At 40.8% G+C, this 20,850-nt stretch overlaps 1 protein-coding gene across 4 annotated transcripts in view; it reads right to left on the minus strand.

The window, feature by feature from the left end:
* Positions 1 to 20,850, minus strand: part of ZNF516 (zinc finger protein 516) — a 111,536-nt gene that overhangs the window by 22,150 nt on the left and 68,536 nt on the right. For all 4 annotated transcript variants that reach the window (XM_083746865.1, XM_083746866.1, XM_083746863.1 and 1 more), the window contains exon 3: positions 467 to 1,924. In XM_083746865.1, coding sequence (XP_083602991.1) covers positions 467 to 1,924 — 1,458 coding nt within the window. The remainder of the gene's footprint in view (positions 1 to 466; positions 1,925 to 20,850) is intronic.

The raw sequence follows: 20,850 nt of genomic DNA on the forward strand, positions 1-20,850 counted from the left end.
TGCAGCACCCTCTGGTGTCGCATTTTAACAACAAGAATGTTAAAAGCAACGCATCATTTGTCCCTCTGCGTTACCACAATCTTTCCTTAACTTTTTCCTAACGTTAAAAACATGAGTGTAGATCCACCTCAGGATTCTGGTGCAAAGGGAAGTGAATGATGGCATGGCCAGCTATACCAGTGAGGGTCTCTTCCGAGCCCCAATTTCCGAATTCCCCAGGCATCACATTCTCTAAAAGGTATGTTTATTGCACACAAAACAAAAATGCCATGGAATTTGCACCAATAGAATTCAACAGGACTTACTCCCAGGGATCTAACCAGAGTAAGGTTGGGATAGTTAAAACGGGGGAGTTAATCTGTTTAAACATGTTGATTAATACACACCGTTTTCACAAATCTAAAATGTCAGCGATAGTCGTTAACTGAGCAAAATACCATGGAAAAGCAGTTATTAGAACTCTTACCGGCATGGTCCACTACAGGGCTATTGGCACCCCATGTTTGGTAGAGAGTGGCGAGATCCTTGGGAATGGAGGTCTTAAAGATGTTCAAAATGTCCAAGCACTTCTCGTGTCCTTCCGACGGTGGCTCCTGTTTGGTGGAATGTACAGGTGGGAAAGGCCCTGCTGCGTTAGGCTGGGGCAGCATCAGAGGACTTGCTCTGGATCCTGCTGTACAATTGACCAGGGCTCTTCCCTCATTCTCTTTCTTGGTGTTTGGATCTTGCTGAGGCACAGGTGGGTCTTCTTGCACAAGGTATGGCTCAGCTTTACACGGGGGGAGGTACTGAGGCGGAGAGTAAAATTTGGCCTTCCCTGGTTCTGAAGCGCAATGCTTGCTTAAAGGGACAAACCCAGCACTGACTTGGGGAATGGTATATTTCTCAGCGAGTTTGCTGTTGGAGGGCTGTGAGTTGGGTTTAGAGACAATCACCGGGGAAGGCGCCAAACTTACGCCATAGCTCCCTGCCTGCAGCAACTTGGAGTTTGCTTCGTATTTTGCTTTCAGTTGGGGCTGTTGGGATACTGTGCTGTTTTGCTCGTGGGTGTGGTTCAGTTTGGGCTGCCTGTACCCATCAGTGCCTGATGACCGTGGACCATAGCTACCAGTGGGCAGTTGCGCATCCTTCTGCATAGTCCCAGGCTTAGCAGTCATAGCAGAACCAGAAGAATTATTTTTAGATCCCGGCAACCCACTTGGCACCTGAAGGCGTGTGAATCTGCTGACAGGCAAAGGCTGGCATTCTTTACCACCAAGAGCAGGAGGGGGTCCGGTGCGGCCACTTCGTGCCATGAAAACGGCATTGTGTTTTATACTCTTGAATCCATTTTGAAGAACCCAAGGGGGAGCCACAGAGTTACAGCTGACCTTGTGACAAATTCTTTTGTGCATCCACAGTACTTCTGGGTAATAGGTCTTATGACTGCAGTAAGGGCACGGGTGGACAATCAAAGCAGCCTGTAAGGTTGAGGTAAAACTCTTATTGCATGGATCAGCCCTGCTTGACTTCTCACTTAGATCTAATGGAATCTTCTCTGGGAAATCTGCACTGTCAATTAACACAGAGTCTTCACACATATCAGGAGGATTCTCCTTAGAGCCCTTGCCCAGCGAGGTTTGCAAATCTAGTCTCACATCAGAATACGTTGGACAGAGTCTAGAAGCAAAGTCAACAGTCCTACTGGAGCAAGGGAAATTGTGGCTTTGCTGAAATGCCGATTTCTTTAAATCCAGGGAAATTTTGCAATCCACATATTTTGTAAAGGGTTCTCTGGTCTTGTTTTCTGGTATAGATGCCACCAAAGACAGCTCTGTTTTAGATTCACTAGCATTGTTTTCTCTTGTAATGTTTCTCCCATGGTTGAACTGTAGGGTTGCCAGAGGTGCTTCTTCAGAAAAACTGCAGAGGTATGGCTTTTTACCTGGAAGGCACACAGAAAAACAGAATTACTATGAAGACAAAACACATGCAAGATGCAGGCTTTCTAGATAAATAAAAGATAATGGGGAAAAGCTTCTTTGGGTTGGACAAATTCACAGCATACCACTGCAGCCCCACAGGTGGGCGATTCTTATGCACACAGTGAGCCCACTTTCCTACCTATTGCTTTCAGCTTAAGGAACTACCACTGAAAGGAACTGGGAAACATACAAGTAGTGGATTTCTGTGTGCACTGCTTATTGCAAAAGTACAAATACTCCATTGACACAAGCCCACAGTGAAGCTATCATCATCATCACTACTATTCTTACTACTAATACATCTGTTAGTCACTTTATAGAGAAGCCTCTAAATGACTTATTTGGATAAAATGCAAACTGACAAAAATCAAATGAAAACCAGACACTTTAAAGCAATATGCAATTCCTAAAATGGTCATCCCATTACACAATCAAAATGCTAAGTCCTTCCCCACCCCAGTAAAAGAAGAGGCTTAGCTACTGAAGGCCTGGGTCCTAAATATTTATAATGATGGTAATAATGAGTATTCCACAAACTGGGGTGGGGAACATATCACTGAAAAGGCTCCTTCACATTCTCGTGTTGCCACTCTCTGAATCTCCCATGGAAGGGGTACATGAAGAAGGATCTAAGACGATGGCCAGAAATGAAAAACAATATGAAAATCGTTGCAAGCTAAAATTGAAGACCAAAGAGCAGTTCACAGAGTCCTGTGGGCTCATTTTTCCTCAGGGCAATTTTTCACAGATACACACCTGCATCAGATAACACAGGGAATATACTGTGTGAGCAAATGATACACATACTGATTTCTGCAACCACGGTGATTTCTGCAACCACGGTGACATGTCTGGGCAATTCTGTAATTGTGGACATTCTTTCTAAGTGTACCAAAGTATTCCTGGTTCAAATGGTATTTTCCTAAAATACCATTGAGGAAATACCGACCAGAGAGGACAGTTCACTCAGAGAGAAAAACAACCCAAAAACCACATGAGCCAGTCCTAAGGCTGTACTTACTTTCCTTTGTATAAAACAAGCCCAAAGGAGGCCCCCAACCAGCTCACAGGTCCTTGTATGATCAGTGGAAACAGTTGGTCCTGGCAGGTATTAACCACTCTCAATTCCAACCTGATAATTGCCACCTGCCCAGATTTTAACTTGTCTGAATTAGCTTTAAAATCTATTTTAATTAACTGATGTCTGTTTTTATGTATATTGTGTTGTTTTTATGATGCTAGCCACTCTGAACCTGGCCTCAGCCAGGAAGGGTGGGATACAAATAAAAATTATTATTATTATTATTATTATTATTATTATTATCATCATCCTCATCATCATCATCATCATATTACTTCTGTTCTGCTGCTCCATTTCTAGTAGTGGGCAATACATTCCTTGAAGGCCAGATCTGCTGACACTGTGGCTCCTGCTGCCTGAGGCGGTTAGTCGCCTCACCTTGCCTCATGGATGGGCCTGGCCCTATGGCTGGTAATATTCATCTTCCACATATATTCCAAATGCTTAGAACTACTGAGATTGCAAGAATCAGATCGTAAGTGGTCTTTTCTGTATCTGCATCTCCTCTCTGCATCAACTCTAAAAGCAAGTGTTTTGGAAAGTCAAACACATCACTGTTGCTTAGTATAACTTTGGTACCACAGGCAGTGTTCCAACCCTGCCAAATGTGATCTGTTTTAGGCTGAGTGTGGGGTTTTTAAAAAAAAAAATCAGTGTCTCAACTTCGATTTAATTTGGCCTCAACTCCAGTTCAGGCAAAAAGCCTTAAGCCTTTGTTTAATTCTGAGTAATTAGCTTAAAAATAACCCATGGATTTGCTGTCTAGCAGGGTTGAATACTCACTTGGTAAAGATCATTTTCTTTTCAAATTCTCAATGGGACAAGGTCCTTTGTATTTAAAGTGTTTTTTCCTGTTTTACAAGAAGTTAAGACTTCCTGAAAGCACATGCCCAGCACCGCTAGTTAAATCGACACTTGGAATCAAAAGAGCTGCCAGGGATTGTGAAATTTGACACTGCACATCTGTGTTATTTTTAAAGCACATCGGTCGCAGTTAAATGTTTTGAAGAATTCTAAGTCTTTCCTACTATGGTGCAGTTAGTTTGCTTGACAAAGCGAAATAATCAACAGAAGTAAATAACTAACACTCCCGGTCAACTGCAATACAGTAGAGGAGACGGACCCTTTCCACTAGGAGTCATTAGTTTCAGTAATAAAGGCTTCCTCTAGACTTTGGTGCTTTACAGGGTTGGGAAATCACCTGCCATTAGAGTGACAGCCAAGAATGGCTGAAATCCTGTACACACTTAGCAGCCTTAGAGCCATATGATTCCACTGCAATTTAAGCAGCTTTAACTGTGCACAGAATCATAGCCTCCCATGCAGATCACAGAAGTACAGACTTTAAAAACTCACTAATTTCTGCCTAGTACTGTATGCTTTTCTTATTAATTTTCAAAACAACTCTACAGCTTCAAACTATTGGCCTGGATGTGTGTGTACTTCTTGCATGCTCCCTAATTTAAGAAAACTCTGTCAGTAAAAAATGATAAAAATAAACTGGCATACAACTAACCAGCATACGCCCCACTTTTGTGCTAGTTTTCTACTTTCAATGAGTTTCCCTGTCCCCATATGAGAGAGTTCAGAAACATGGGTGACTAAATGCAGTCTAATAAGATACAATCACAACTCCTCACAACTCCACCATCTCATTTGCCTGTTTGTGTAAACTAGGCCTCTGGAATCCAGCTGTTCCAAGTAGTCTTTTCCACACTATTTCCACATTCTGAATTGGCTCTTGATTTATGATTTTAATGTCAACATCTGGACTAACATGGTGCCCTACAGATGTTGTGGACTACAACTCCCATCAGCATGGCCAACAGCCAGGGATGATGGGAGTTGTAGTTCAAAATGTTTGCGGGGCAGCATGTTGGCTAACCCTGATCTAGACATTTGGAAGAAACCAGCAGCTGAAAAGAATGCCACATTTTTTAATATGGTAAATGATCAGCTTTTACTGAGGCAATTTATTCCGGAAAGATCTTATATGAGAAATGCCTTGATACTTCCCAAGCCACAGCCCCCCATTTTTCCCTAACTCCCACAACTCATTCTTGATGTCAAGTAGTTGCTGGAGGTGCTGCAGAGAATAATTTTTAATGAACTATTTTAAGTGTGCCCCTGGTAGTATTACTCAGAGTTCTCTTTATTGACCAATCAAGAGACCTACGAGCAGAAAAGAGTTGATAATGACACAGCACAGGGGGAAATGTACTCGCTTGGAGCATGTGGAAGTTTAGATTATTTTAGGATGCAGGGTTTAACTATATGAGGCTAAGAAATTCTGCCTTGTGAGGGATACAATTCTGGAGTGGGTGTGGAATTTTCCCAGCCACTTTTAGTAGGCTGCATTTAGTAAGATACATTCCCACACCCCAACTTACCTACTAAGGCTGAGGATTTCAGTATTCGGACACTACAGTATTTCCATAATGTCAGTCCTATGACTTTCAGGTCATTCATGCCAATGTGAAAACTTACTCCGTGGGGAAACGCTACTCATGCTACTCATTATGCCCAGACAGAGGAATAATATATAAATCTTTATTGTGGTCCAAAGACCCATAGAACAATTTCAGAACAAAATACAGTTAAGACAGCCAACCACAAAAGAGAGAAGAACTGAGGCGGTTATTTTGTTTTTTCTCGAGCTTGGTAATCTTTGTTTCTTTCGACTTCTGAAAGAAACTTTGCCAAGGCCAGTGTAATATCATTAGACCTGTCATCCAAAATATGTTTAATATGGGAGGCTTCATATTTTCCCAGCAGATTTGCCAGTAGGGGTTTGATCAGTTTTGCCTTGCTTGCTCGTATTGCCCACAATGCAGTAAGATACGCATCATGTAGTCGACGTCCTGAGACGGGATGCCTCTCTATTCTGAGAAGGGATGCCTCTCAGCCACAGATTACATGAGATCAAGATCGCAGGTCACTATGTGAAATGTCCCAAAGCCTTTGCCTCAGGGATTCAAGGGCGGTATCATAGCCCAGATGATACAAGAGGGATGGTGGCACTCCAATTGAGGTGGCTTTTCTGGCCATAGTTTTTAGCCATGGGCTGATAAACTCGACAGGGGAATAACTCATCAAGCTACATCTGTAGGACAAGGTGTGCCAACCACTGTTCAATTGTAATGACAGTGCACAATACTTTATGAGATGTTGCAGAGATGCTGGAGCCATAGAAAAGTTTAGGAGCAACACTTTGAGAGATTCCACAAACATACCTACTGTATCCCTTAGCACTTTTTATGTGTGTTTGTGGTAAGCCACAATCTGGTGCAACCTGAAAATTACTAAATGAGAGAAGCAGGTCATTCTGCTGCACTAAGCATTTAGGGAAGATTTACGGCAACCTTGCTCATCACAGGATAATTGCAACTATTAGCTATCTTAAACCAGCAGTTGTGGTTCAAGCTTCCTTACCATGTGAACATAGTTACCTGTCAGCAAGGGTAAGCTTGAAACATACAATCAGCTAAGGTGGTGGTTACGGTCTTGCAGGACGGTGGTTCATATAGGTCACCTGGCTAAATGGGATGTCTGAATTGTAACTGGGGTTCCTGTTGCACGTGATATTTAATCTATCTCACACCACCCCAGCTTTCTCCTTAAACTGATATTGCACATAGTTTTGCAGCATATCTGGCTGCATTTTTTTTACTATGTTCGCATTTTTAAAAACAGCTTGCACACAAAAAAGGAAGGGGCTACCGACACAGTAAATGCATATAAATAATAAGATGTTGTTAGACGTTGTGTTTCGCAGGGTTGTGGTGTTTATTGCTTGGTTGGCGCTGTGAATAATTTGACACTGTTGCTTATAATGTAGAACATATAATGTGCTATTATCTTTTACTGTGTATTACACATGCACACACACACTATCACACACACAATTCACAACAACAACATCTAACATTTTGCATTTTGTGGATATCATGTTATACACTAGGTTGCTTATTATGTCACTACGTTGTAAATCGCCCTGTTGGCTTTTGACAAAGGGTGGGATGTAAATTTCTTTAATAAATAAATATTAAATAAATAAGCATCCAAAGTGGGCTCTGATGACTTTTAGAGTGACACACTGATGGAAGCCTAGTTAAGTCAAACAAGTTGGGCCTAGGCTCATTTTACTGCTCAGTAAAAGTGAATGAAAAGAAAGTCTGACCTACTTAAGTGTAATGCCACAAAGAACCTCAGAAGATTTCCTAGCTGTTGAACAAGCATTTCTGCTTTGTATTACATGGCTTTTGGTTATTATTACATTTTATTGCTAGACCTCTGGCTCTGTTTTGATTGGTGATGCTGCCTGCAAGATTTTATATTTTGCTGTGTTATCTCAGAAGATGGGAAACTAATACAGATGGCTTTTATTGGCAGCATGATATTAAAAATGAAGGGCTTTAATGCATCCAGAAAACCTGGTTAATACTTACATGAATTTTGTATTTTAAAATATAAAAAACATAAGCAAAATATTGTAAAGATATCAGATTACCCTAGTTGCCTTTCAATTCTGGTTGTGTTTGTTTGTTTGTTTCCTATCAGTGTATTTCTCCAAGTATACATTTAAAAGACTCTAGTTTGTTCCACTTTGCTGAAGACATGCTTCTAATTTATTTATTTATTTTAATCTAAATGCCATCAACTGTAAACAGAAGCTATCATTTTCGATAACTTTAAGCAAAATATTTGGAATACAACTGGACAAAAAAGGAGGGTGTATTTTAAATGTGTTTGTCTTTCCTTTCCCCTCCCCAATGCAAATGTGGAACCAAATAGTCATTCTTAGAACTATGATTAAGAAATTAATGTTTGGACATTCAAATTTTATTTTTAATAGAAGGGAAGGACATAAAGGTTATTTTGCTCAGCCCCTTGCATTTAATAATAAAAATACTTTATTATTTATACACTATCCATCTGGCTAAGTTTCCCCAGCCACCCTGGGTGGCTCCCAACAGAATATTAAAAGCACAATAAAACATCAAAAACTTCCCTACACAACAGCATCCATATATAATGTGTAGGACCACTCAATATTCAACTGTATTATAGCCCTCACCTGATACTCATCTTTAAGAAACCAGAGAGAGCAAAATGAGTCCAGTTAGTTTACCCAAGTCATTATAGAATGAGAGAGGAGATACACAAACAACCTATGCAAACTCTATAGCAGCAACAGAACGCCTGCGGTTGGTTGCATTGCTGCTGCTTACCAGAAGGCAGACGGTGAGGTCAGCACAGTGCAAAGGCACTGGCGAGAGCACTTGATTGGCTCTGCCAGTGCGTTTGCACCACACTGACCTTGTACTTCTTGGTAAGCATCAGCAACATGACAAACTGGGGGTTGGGTGAGTGCAGAGCCCCGCCATACTACCCACTACGTGTACTGCTCTAATACTCAGAATAACTCAGCAAGTCCCCAAACTAATCAATCACTTTTCACTGATCTAGACCACTTTTACTGATCAGAGGAATCAGTATCATTTAATTTTTTAAAAAACTGGACTTCATTATGAGAAACAACGCTGCATCCGAAAAGCCCAATACCTTCTGATCTTGATTATGATCTTAATATCCATCTTTTGATGTTCAGGAGCAGGATTACATATGTTCATCTTGATAAAAAACGCAAGCCTAAATGAGATCTATGAGACTTACTCCCAAGTAAGTAAAAAAAGGTAAAGGGACCCCTGACCATTAGGTCCAGTCGTGGCCAACTCTGGGGTTGCGGGGCTCATCTTGCTTTACTGGGCGAGGGAGCCGGCGTACAGCTTCTGGGTCATGTGGCCAGCATGACTAAGCCGCTTCTGGCGAACCAGAGCAGTGCACGGAAACGCCATTTACCTTCCCGCCAGAGCGGTACCTATTTATCTACTTGCACTTTGACGTGCTTTTGAACTGCTAGGTTGGCAGGAGCAGGGACTGAGCAACGGGAGCTCACCCCATCGCGGGGATTCAAACCGCTGACCTTCTGAATGGCAAGTCCTAGGCTCTGTGGTTTAACCCACAGAGCCACCCAAGTAAGCAAGTGAGTACAAAATTGCGGCCTAATAGTTAACAACAACAACAACCTTTATTACGGTCCAGAGACCCAACAAAATAGTTAACAGCAATTGAGAGAAGAAATGCAGTTAAGAACGAACTAATCTTGAACCTTTCTCTCCAGTGAATCATAAATATAGGTACCCACTGTATAGCAGGGGTGGGCCCACAGATATAAAAGGTCTCCATTCATCTTCTATAAAGACTGCATATGTTCTACTGCTTTAGCTGCCTTTGTTTATAGGATGTTTGTTTTATTGTACTGTTTTGGCACTGCTAGTTTTATTTCACACACCTGCATACCACTCAGATATGTAAAGAGCTAAAGGTTGAGTTAGAATTATTATCGATATTAATATTAGTAATAATATTCATACATGCCTCCATTCTACAAAACCACCTGTGCTGTTTTGTAATTCACTATCCATACCTTATATAACCATTGTGGAAATTAGATCCAAGTACATTTTCTGCCTAAATTATTTTTATTACTTTTTTTAAAAAAATACTTTAGGTATTATTTTACTCCAGTTCTAGGGTAACCAATGCTTGCTTCAACTATCCCTTTAAATCCCCACAGTCCTTAAAAAAAACAACACCCAAAACAAAGCACAATACTGCAACAAATGAGGAAAAACAGGTGACACACACAAAGCAAAAGGGAATTTACAACTCATACCATATTTGAATCTTAATCTCTCTAGCATTGTCTAAGTGGACACCTGGTGCTTGTGGAAAATAAAAACCACTAAACTCTTACAATTTGGGCAATGGAAAACATGAATGGACAACCAGCAGACCAAGTCAATAATCTGTTCTGTTCTGGGCTGCAGGCAAGTGTCTGCTCCTTTGTTCCCAAATGCTGAGTATGCTATGGTTGCATTCTGAGACCACTGGGCTTTATCAATAAAATTATTTCATTTTCAAGAATAACATTTTTCAGGAAAATTAGACCTTTCTTCTTCTTTAACATAAAACTCTGGAAATCCTTCCTGCAAGGAATTTCACATTACGGCTAAAAGTATAAATTTGTGAACCATGAAATCATAAAGGTAGGCATTAATCTTGCAGTCGTAACACTGGAACTGTTAGAAGTTGAAGAAATAAAGGGGTACTGGGGGGGGGGGATGAATAATGAAACAGAAGGAAGCTCTCCAAAGTGTGTGTGTGTGTGTGTGTGTGTGTGTGTGTGTGTAGAAAGCTATTATTTACAGTACTGAAAATGCTAGTGAAAATGAGCAAAATTAAAGCAACTTTATATTTGACTATTTCCTGAGCTAAAAAAATAGACACACTTGCTTTAGTCACATGATGTTGTACACAACCATGCATTTCTTTCCACATGGAAAAAGTGTCATCTGTGAAGTGGATCCTTATTGTGCAAAATCTACTAACACAGAGAACTGTATAAACGGTTCTTAAGTAAAATATTTGGTCTTCCCTTTAAAAAGCACAAGCAAAAGAAAGAGTTTAGATCCCTGCAAATAAAATGGCGCACAGTTTAACAAATGCTGTTTTGAAATCAGCCACCAAATGTTCATATGACTCTAAATTACTTTTGGGCTTTTTCCCCAGCCTGTATTTATTTTTCTTTCCAGTTAGTATAGACCAAAAATGAAGTTAGAAAAGAGTATATCACTTTGCCATCTCCATTTTCAGTCCATGAAAATAACCACAGAGGGAAGATAAACTTCAACAGAAAAACAACAACCATGTTTTATCAGGAAGTAGGCATCAATTAAAACTGCGAAGTCAAATTGAGAGGAGTGAAACAAGGAGTCTCTATTGGACCAACTATGAAAAAGGAAAGTTTACATGAGAGGAAGAAGTCAGTCTTCTTGTCTGGGCACAGACAATAAGTACATCCCACAGCTTGGCTGAAGACAACACATTTTAATGGCTTTTGTAAATGTTACATCTACATAGGTAACTGTTAAGTGTACTTAATGTTTACTTTTTAAAAATAGTAAAATGGAATAATAAAATAATAAAACGTAATGTGTAACAGCACGACATTGATAAGCCTTGCTTTAGATAACTGCACTGCATTTTGCCTCTATTCTTTCTCCCCTCCTCTCCTCTCAACCCCCACAAAGTGGTGAAGGAGACAAGCTTGTGCTTTGAACTTCAAACGGAAAATTGTTTCCTGAACACTGTGTCTTGAAAAAGATAAGAGGCAAGGGTAGCATGGGAAGAATGTGCATAACTGCAGCTACATGTATCTAGGCTTAGTTTCTGAAGGGGTGCAGGGTGTGAAGGCAACATATCTCACCAGCTTTTTCTTGTTGTAAGTTCCCTCGCTGCAAGAAGCTAAGTTACAGGGAACCAGGCAGAGGGCCTTCTCGGTAGTGGCACCCGCCCTGTGGAACGCCCTCCCACCAGATGTCAAAGAGAAAAACAACTACCAGACTTTTAGAAGACATCTGAAGGCAGCCCTGTTTAGGGAAGCTTTTAATGTTTAATAGACTATTGTATTTTAATATTTTGTTGGAGGCTGCCCAGAGTGGCTGGGGAAACCCGGCCAGATGGGTGGAGTATAAATAGGGGGGGGGGGGGACTCTTGTGAGCTTTGTGCAGTTACCATACCAATCTCAGTTCTTGCAAAAATGAACCAGTGGATCTACTCAGATGACCTGTCACACTAGTTAATTCTAAAGGTGCAACAAATACTGTATACAGTTGCATTTCCTTTTTCCTTTCATCCCTGCATCCACCATTTTCTCCTCTGCACAAGAACTGAGGAAAAATAATGATAACTATGTGTGGCATAAAAAAAGAAAGAAAGACAAAAGACAGCTAAGCAGCAAACAGCTTTCAAGACCTACTACGAAACAGTCCTGGTGACAGCCTTACCGAGATTGCCAAAGACATCAGCCATTTACTGGCAACTTCAATAAGCTCCTTTAAGAGTCAATGGGACAACAAATCTATGAGAGAATCCTCCTTGAAGCAGGAGAGGGTTCTGGGTGCACTGACCTTTAAAAGTTTCCACCTCATTATAACGCTTTCAAATTGGGGCCTGGATTTTAAAGCTCACAAAAAGGGAAATGATCACTTTCTGCTTAACACTTTGGAAATCACAGAGGAAAACAGCACGTGAACAAACAACTTTTTCCTTAGAAAAGGGAAGTGCATTTTCCCGCAATTCATAAACAAGTGTTTAGTTTATTTTAAAAAGACAAAGAAGCCAAAAGAATTCAAGATCACCAGAAGAATGAATAAAGCCTAAAGAGGAAAGGAATGATGGGGGGGGGGGGGAGAGAAGGATAAAAAGAGACACTAATCAATACCAAAATGTCACATCAGATTTGTTCTAAAAGTAGAAGGAAACATTCATTTCACAAATCACCCATCAGAAAGATTTTTTAAAAAATAAAAATAATAATGATGCTGACACTAATGTTTGAGTGAGTGAAAACAAGAGCAATCTGAATTTTTGCCATCCGGTCTTTTTCAGAGATATCCAAATCCCTTAAAAAAAAAAAGCCACCCCTAAAATAAATTCATCCACATGCAGTAGTATTGATTCTACCACACACTGGTGAGTCGTAGGGACATGCAAAAGTGCATTCATTTTAGGAGATGGGAAAAGGTATCATTCAAAGATTTCAGTGATGGGCTACATGCAGGATTCTTCCCAAGGATTCTGGCTGGGAATAGTAGGAGGGAGGGAGGAGAGAGAGGCTGTTTTGGAAAGCACAAAGAAAATGCTGAAGCGCACTGCCACAGCCTGGCTCAAAGTGGAAGTTTTCATTCTGGAGGGAGGAGAAAAAGAGAGAATATCAAAGCTTTTTCCCCCCTATTCCTAAGCCACTTGCTAACCTGGGTAGAAGAAAAACATTGTGACAAACATATGCTTTTATTTTCGCAGCATTTCACTTTCACAAATGGTGCAAAACTCTTAGATTGTACAGCTAATCATTTAAACATTAGAGAGCACAAGAAACTAACTGGGTGCAGCTCTGCTGCGTTTATATCTTTCTCAGCCCTTCTTCGAGGCTCCAACAATTGAATCTGAAGTATAAAAAATAAAATAAAAATACAATGCATGTGCTCTACCCTTCTCCATCAGGAAAGTCCTGGTGCCTTCAGCACTAAACACAAGATATGTGAAAAATGTTGCATATTTCCTGGGAACGCACTGCGTTCTGAAGCGGGATATGCAATACTGGAACAGAGTTAGAGTGAAAAAGAATGGGATTGAGTCAATGAGATGCCGCTACATATATTTTGCCCCTTATAAATTTCCCACATTATCTTTATGAAAGCCATGTGAACATTGATTTAAATAAATTAACAAGAAAGTAGTGACTGAACTAGGTATATAAATAAAGTGCAGGAGCTCAGAATGCTTCAATCTGTTTTGTTTCAGAATCTGGGTTTGTGCAAGTTTTACGTGGCAACTCAAATACTGTCCCACTGGGTAATCATATTAGTCAGAAGTATATCATCCTACATTTCTGGAGAGGAAGCAATCCAGGTCTATGTGGGCACTTAATTTACACTGCTTTGTGTAAATTATGCTGTGTGTTCCTAGCACTATAACCTCTTCTGAGCCACTCTGGCCATGCTAAATTTATTCTAAGAAAGGTAGCTAAATACTGTTAAGCTTCACAATTCAGAATCTTCACTCCATCTGCAAAATGGCTCTATTTTGTACTGTCAGGTGCTGTCCAATCTGTAGCTATTTTATTAGCTCCTCTGGCAGCATGGCTTAGAAGTGTTATATATCAAATCATCACACTGGGATAAACAGAACCTATTATTACTATGCCCATACTATGTTAGTGTTCTCATCTGCAGTATAATGGCAATATAGAATGTTTTCATATGTGTATTTTGAAAGCACGAGATGATTTCAGATTCCCAAAGCAAAAGAACCCAGTGAAATTCAGGTGTTAGGTCACTTTTTGCTCTGGAAATACATTCCACCTTCAAGTCACATGAGCTGCTTTTCTTTCTTTTTTAAGTAAACAAGTGAAGAAATACGAACAGAGCACCTGTAAGCAAATATAAAAATAGAAAAGAACAGTTAGGGAAATAAGTAAGCAGGAAGCTGATGAGAGCCACATTTACCAAACAGGTTCACCAGTAATCTCAAGTGATTTCAATCTAAAGTAGGTGACTATTTATGCTGAACAAAAGTGCTGAGGTAGGAGAAAATTAACATTTCTACAGAAATGTCTACTCTAGAGGGAATGTTGAAGCGATACCCAAAATGGGGAAGGAGGATAGTTTCGTTTCAAATTAAGACAGATTTGTTTACAAGTCTGAATGAGAACACTCACATTCTGAAATAATGACTCAGCCATCAGTCATTAAATGAAATTTCAAAAATAACGTAAAAACCTTTAATAAATGTGAGCTAATATCGCTCACGGCATACAGTTGAAAAGGTTTCCAGATATTCAGCTAGGTTTTACTCACAGCAGACCCAACGAAATGAATAGACTTAACTTAGCCATGTTCATTCATTTCAATAGGTGTACTCTGAGTAAAACTGCCACCCACTGTGTACACTCCTTTCATTGTGAGGGCAGTTCCCCTTTTGCACAATTATTTTACGGAGCAAAATCTTGTAGCGGAGGGCCAGCTAAGCAGGTGAACATCAGACGAGTTGCTGAACCTGCCTTCCCAACTCTAGCAATGCTGCCACTTTCCAAAACCAGGCTGGGGGATGGTGTGGCCAGGCAAGGACCACACAGGTGCACCAGTAGGAGTGCCAAACTAGCAATGACCATCCCACTACTTGGTACCAAACTCCTGCCACTGTGAGGTTCTTACTGGAGAAATTATAATATTCTGCATGTGTTTGTGTCTGCAGTTGGTTGTCTATTGCCAAACAGAAAGCTTTCCCCCAGCCCAAGGGAAAACAACAAGTTTTCCTTTTCTTTTGTGGCACCATATTTTGATAACCATCTCGTCCACCCATTCACTTCACTTTAGGCCGTGTCTCTTTGTGGGTCCCAACTTCTCTACAGACTTAGGCCTCAAAGGATGGTGAAGCTGTTTACCTAAGTGCCTTTCCAGTCTCTGCAGTTTGTTTTAGGGCTACGTGAAGAGAAATGGAACGGCATACCATCCCATTGTATTTAAGTGATTATCAGACTTTCTTGCACCTCTCTTTAGCTCAAACTACCAGGTTTCAGTGTCTAGACCACATTTTTAGAAGCAAGGCTGCAATTCTGGTGAGGAAAGGTCTGGAGACAGACAAGCTTGGCAGAACCCACAACTGACACACTTCCCATTGTATAAGCTGGTCTTCATAAATCACTCAGCTTGTTTAGGTGTCAGCGACTTCAAGGACTGCTGCAGATATTCCAAAAAATATACAGTTGTACCTTGGATCCTGAACGCCCTGGAACTCAGATGTTTTGGCTCCCGAATGCTGCAAACCTGGAAGTGATTGTTCTGGTTTGCGAACGTTCTTTTGGAACCCAAACATCCGACAGGGCTTCCACAGCTTCTGATTTGCTACTGGAGCTTCCTGCAGCCAATCAGAAGCTGCGATTTGGTTTTTGAATGTTTTGGAAGTTGAATGGACTTCCAGAACAGATTCCATTTGACTTCCAAGGTACAACTGTATAGGTAAACACAAGGACAAACCGTGAGCTGTGAGCCACAGAAGAAGCCTTGGTTACAGCTCATGATTAGTCTGGAGAAAGTTAAACCATGAAGTTAGGTTTGGACGGCACACTAAGTCAAACCATGGTTTAGCTTAACACAGAAGCAGAATGACCAGAGAAGAGTAAAGCAGTCACCATCATCTGTCCAGAAACCCATTCATTCAACCAGGCCAACAATATGTGAGAGGGATTCAGGTGGTATTTGGGGACTGCTTTAAGTACAAGTTACACTTGCCTGATATCATTACACAATAGTGTTAGTGTTATGTTTGTTCGATTTCCACCCACCGTGACTGTATGCACTTATATGAGCTTGAATCTTGTAGCTTGTGAAGTCCACCCTGCATGTCCTGATTGTGATGTAAAAATTTCCATTTATAATAACATTTGCAATTTTCTATTTGTATAAGTGTAAAGCCAACTTTACAAAGGCACCAAAAGTTTTCTGCAATTCCCCTTCCAAATTGTTATCAAGCAACACTTCTAATGACTTCCTTTCTGAACATAAAACTTTTGTAAAATTTCATGATGAAGGATCTGCCATACACCAAGTATTTTCCTGTTCCTGAAAGTGATTTTCAGTGTGTGCACAGAATTTTTACTGCTGTTGCTATGGCTCATAAACAGCTGCAATTAACTAATAAAAAGCTGCACAGTGCCCAGATTCCTTTGTGGGACTAATAGTGTGCAAATCTTAAAATGCAGTGTATTTGTCGCTAAAAGTCTGTCATAAATAAAAACCCAAGATTCCTATGTATGTAAGATTCTTTGTGGCATTATGTTTCAGTATATTGCTGCAGAGTACAAAGAAATCATTGAGACACACTAGAGAAATGTGACCTTGTAAAAAGCCTGGCAGTGCATTTTGTTAATTGTGTGTATGCACTGAAACAGTTTATTACTATTCAAAAATATCAAGGAAGTTAAGAATTAATTTCTATTTTAAAAGTAGTATTCCTTTATGATAAGTTTTTTGTTTTTTTTTAAAAAAATTGCTAAATGTCTGCAGTGCATGCCTCTGCAGGAGAAAAAATTCAGAATATAAGCAATCTTTGTTAAGAATGTAATACAATAAGACACTGACATTCATTCAGAGGGCAGCTGCCTCAAATTTATTCAGCTGGAACTGCACTGTACCCAAAAAACCACTAGATGGCACCTATTCACAATTTATAATCCAAATTGCAACATTTCCCTTTGCATGGTGTGTGGTCCTAAATTCCACCGAAACACAATTTAAAGTATGTCAAGCTTTGACCAATAAGTGGCAGCTAGAAGGAACCTGCCACTATCTTGGGGAAAAGCAACAAATTCATTCAAAAGTCAAAAAAATATATATTCCAGCTATTGTTTCTTAATGTAACACTTCCTAATTTAATATTTCCTCATTTTAATTCTCCAAAGCCTTGACCAAATTTGCGCAACCCAAACGACACAAAAATATCCTTGAAATGTATTTTCAATCTAACCTTAAGTCAAGCAGGAGAGACATTCTTGCTGTATTCCAAATTAGCAAACCTCCAGCCTCATTCAGCCTCCAACCCCCTTCTCAGTTAAGCATTTCAGAAAATTACAGCTGACGTCATGGTTTAATTAGAAATATTGTACAAAATAATGATGTGCTGAAGAATATCCAAGCAAAACTAACAGGTTATATTATTTGGCCAGTCCCCTCGAAGTTCAAAAAAGAAATGTAACGAACAGAGCAAGAAAAAGAAAGGAAGATTACTGCGCAGAAATAAGTAACAGGTTTGATTTTTGAGTGAAGGAAGTGTTGCTGCTGCCTTTGAAAGTTTTAGACACCTGACAGGTTTGAGGGCAAGGGCATGGGAAGAAAATGGGAGAGGGAAATAATCAATAATGGACGACTGTGAAATCGCCCTGTGCAATGGTGCCTGTTTCTCTCTTGCCCCATTTACTGCAAAAGCATCATAGCACTCAGGGACACTCAGCAAGTGTTATCATAAAGAACAAAGGGGGGGGGGGAATGCATACCATAAAACAGACTAGGATCCTTTACAAACTAAAAATGAAAATCTCCATGCACACATCATGTATTTTGCCCAACTTACAGTGTCTACAAGAAGCTCAAGGGAATCCTCCCTACAGCTAAATGACTTGTATCTCCATATTACTCCCATGACAGTTTTCCTTTCCTCCTGGATGGATTTCCTAGCAACACATCACCAACAGACCCCTGATTCTAGTGCTGAGCTGAAGTATTCAGACCAGGGTTGTTGTTGTTTTGAGATACTTTGTGGGCCTGTAAAAATGCCCTCCCCAGAGATATTTTTCCCCCTGGTAGGCTTCTTGGATCAAGGGACATTTCTGTTAAGAAGGCAGAGGGATGGGAGATGTGCCATAATAAATATGAGGTGGCAGAGGGTTGCATCAGTCTTTCTATTTTAAAAAAATCTGTTAAAAGCTTTGCAGTGGTTTCTACCAGCAGCCGAACTGCAAAGAGCAGCAGGGATCCCAGAAATATTCCTTGCTGAGAAATGGTGCAATGGGAGTGGGGGTGGGGAAATTACTCCCTAGCCCAGGGAAGGAAAATTCAGCTTGTTTTGCATCAGGTTCCGAAAAATCAAGTTCACAGCTTTGGAGTCATTCTTGATCCATCTTTGGCACTAGAGGTACAGGTGTCCTCAGTGGCACAGAGTGTTTTCTAGACTAGTATGCCAACTACATGGGACGTGGGTGGCGCTGTGAGTTAAACCACAGAGCCTAGGGCTTGCCAATCAGAAGGTCGGTAGTTCAAATCCCCGGGACGGGGTGAGCTCCCGTTGTTCGGTCCCTGCTCCTGCCAACCTAGCAGTTCGAAAGCATGAAGTGCAAGAAGATAAATAGGTACTGCTCCTGCGGGAAGGTAAATGGCATTTCCGTGCACTGCTCTGGTTCGCCAGAAGCGGCTTAGTCATGCTGGCCACATGACCCGGAAGCTGTACGCCGGCTCCCTCGGCCAATAAAGCGAGATGAGCGCCGCAACCCCAGAGTCGGCCACGACTGGACCTAACAGTCAGGGGTCCCTTTACCTTTATGCCAACTACAACCTCTCCTGGACAGTCTGGCAACAAGGATCCATGCTCTGGTAACACCTTGTTTATACAATTATTATGTATTGCACATGGGGTTATCCCTGAAGATGACTTAGAACCTAGCTGAAGATAAACAGCCAAGATTTTGACCTTACTAGGCTGCTGGGAACACATCCCACCAGTTTTGAGATCTACACTGTTCGCATGTCCTTCATGATGCTTTAGGGAACATTTTCTTCCATATCAACCTGCCTAAGTCCACTGGGCCCATCACCATCATAGATAAAGCATATATTTCCCATTGCTTGTGTCACCAATATGGAACGTCTTGTCAATGGCTTTTCATCCGAGAGCCACTATACTATGGTTTGTTTTGTAAATATCAAAAGGATGCTGTGCCTTGAAAGGAAGTAACCTGAAAAAAAGTTTTCTACCTTATAAATGTGATTACTGTGGACAAGTGTATAAGGAAATGTTCACACATGTAACCAATTTGTTAGCTAGATTCTTAAAGAAAGGCAATACAGAAAGTTGGAAGGGGGAGGGTACAAAAAACAACAAGCAACTAAAATTACTCTCTGATGTGTGTAAGAAAGTAATAGGTGGCAACCAATGTAAGGGGTAAGGTAAGGTAATGTGCCCCTGACCGTTAAGTCCAGTCACAGACGACTCTGGGGTTGCAGCGCTCATCTCGCTTTACTGGCCGAGGGAGCCGGTATTTGTCCGCAGACAGTTTCCAAGTCATGTGGCCAGTATGACTAAACCGCTTCTGGCAAACCAGAGCAGTGAACAGAAACACCGTTTACCTTCCTGCTGGAGCAGTACCTATTTATCTACTTACACTTTGACGTGCTTTCAAACTGTTAGGTTGGCAAGACCTGGGACAGAGCAACAGGAGCTCACCCCGTCATGGGGATTCAATGTAGCTCTGAGTTAAAGTCACTTAGCAATATACTTGGTCCACCGGCAAAATGCTCTATGTCAGCAAAATGTTTTTGTGCAAGAGAATGCAAAAGCCGCTTGCTGGTGGCCTTTCGCACAATAGATTGTGCAATGGGTTTCTGCTGGCGCAACTGTTGTGTTAGATTCCTTCATTGCACAACCTGAAGACTCACCCATTGGACAACACAAAAGCCCTTGCACTAGCAGATCAAGAACAATGGATGCAGCCCAATATGTTATCTAATAATGTTTCATTCTTGCTCAAGACTAAAATGGGCTGAGGACTGTGTCAAGACACAGCTTTGTGTATGTGGAGCTGCGGGTACCATTTTTGGTGGTGTCATTCCCATCTGCAAGATGGGTTCCAGAGAATAGCACTGAAGAACATCATTTGGCTCCATGGCACTTAAGCTTGGGTTCATCTTGTCCCTGATTCTGTTTAACATCTAAATGAAGCCACTGGGTGAGGTCACTTCATCAATCTCTGTGTGACACCCAGCTCCACTTCTCTATACCATCTAAATGAGGTGAAGCTGTGCAAGCACGGAACGTTTTGCCTTTCCCACCCAAACTAGGCTGCTGGAATGAAGAAAGCTAATGAGGACATGTGTGCCAAAGAACCCAGCTCAGTTCTGTTACAGCAAATAAATCTCTAGGGTCATGATGTGCTTAAATTCACCCTGTTCTTTAATTCTACTAACTGCATGTCTGGCTCTGCTTGATAAATCTTGGGGTTCTACAAAAAATGGAAAAAAAGGTTGGATCTACTGACATCTGCTCATTTTGACATAGACAACAAATGGGTGAAATTTCTAAATGTCACTGAAAGTTATTTTGCTATCATCCCATCACAGTTAAAATTCCTTTTTTTTCAAGAACCACGCCTGTTTGCTCTCGCATAACACCTATAGCAATAAAGGCAGATTATTCATTCACTAGGAACAGCAAAATATTTTCCTGCTATCCAGCTAATCTGTTCTTTAAGGCAAGAATAGGTCTTTCAAAGCTGATCTTTAGATTCAGATTAAGCACTGGGCTAAGAACAGTAACATGATATTTCTTTGCCAAAGAAAATGCGGTAGGTGTTTTCTGTCTGCACAGATATAATCACTTCACAAAATACCAAGAGCAATATCGTTGTT

Source organism: Podarcis gaigeae (assembly GCF_964106915.1).
Source record: "Podarcis gaigeae genome assembly, chromosome: 7".
NCBI classification, from domain to species: domain Eukaryota; kingdom Metazoa; phylum Chordata; class Lepidosauria; order Squamata; family Lacertidae; genus Podarcis; species Podarcis gaigeae.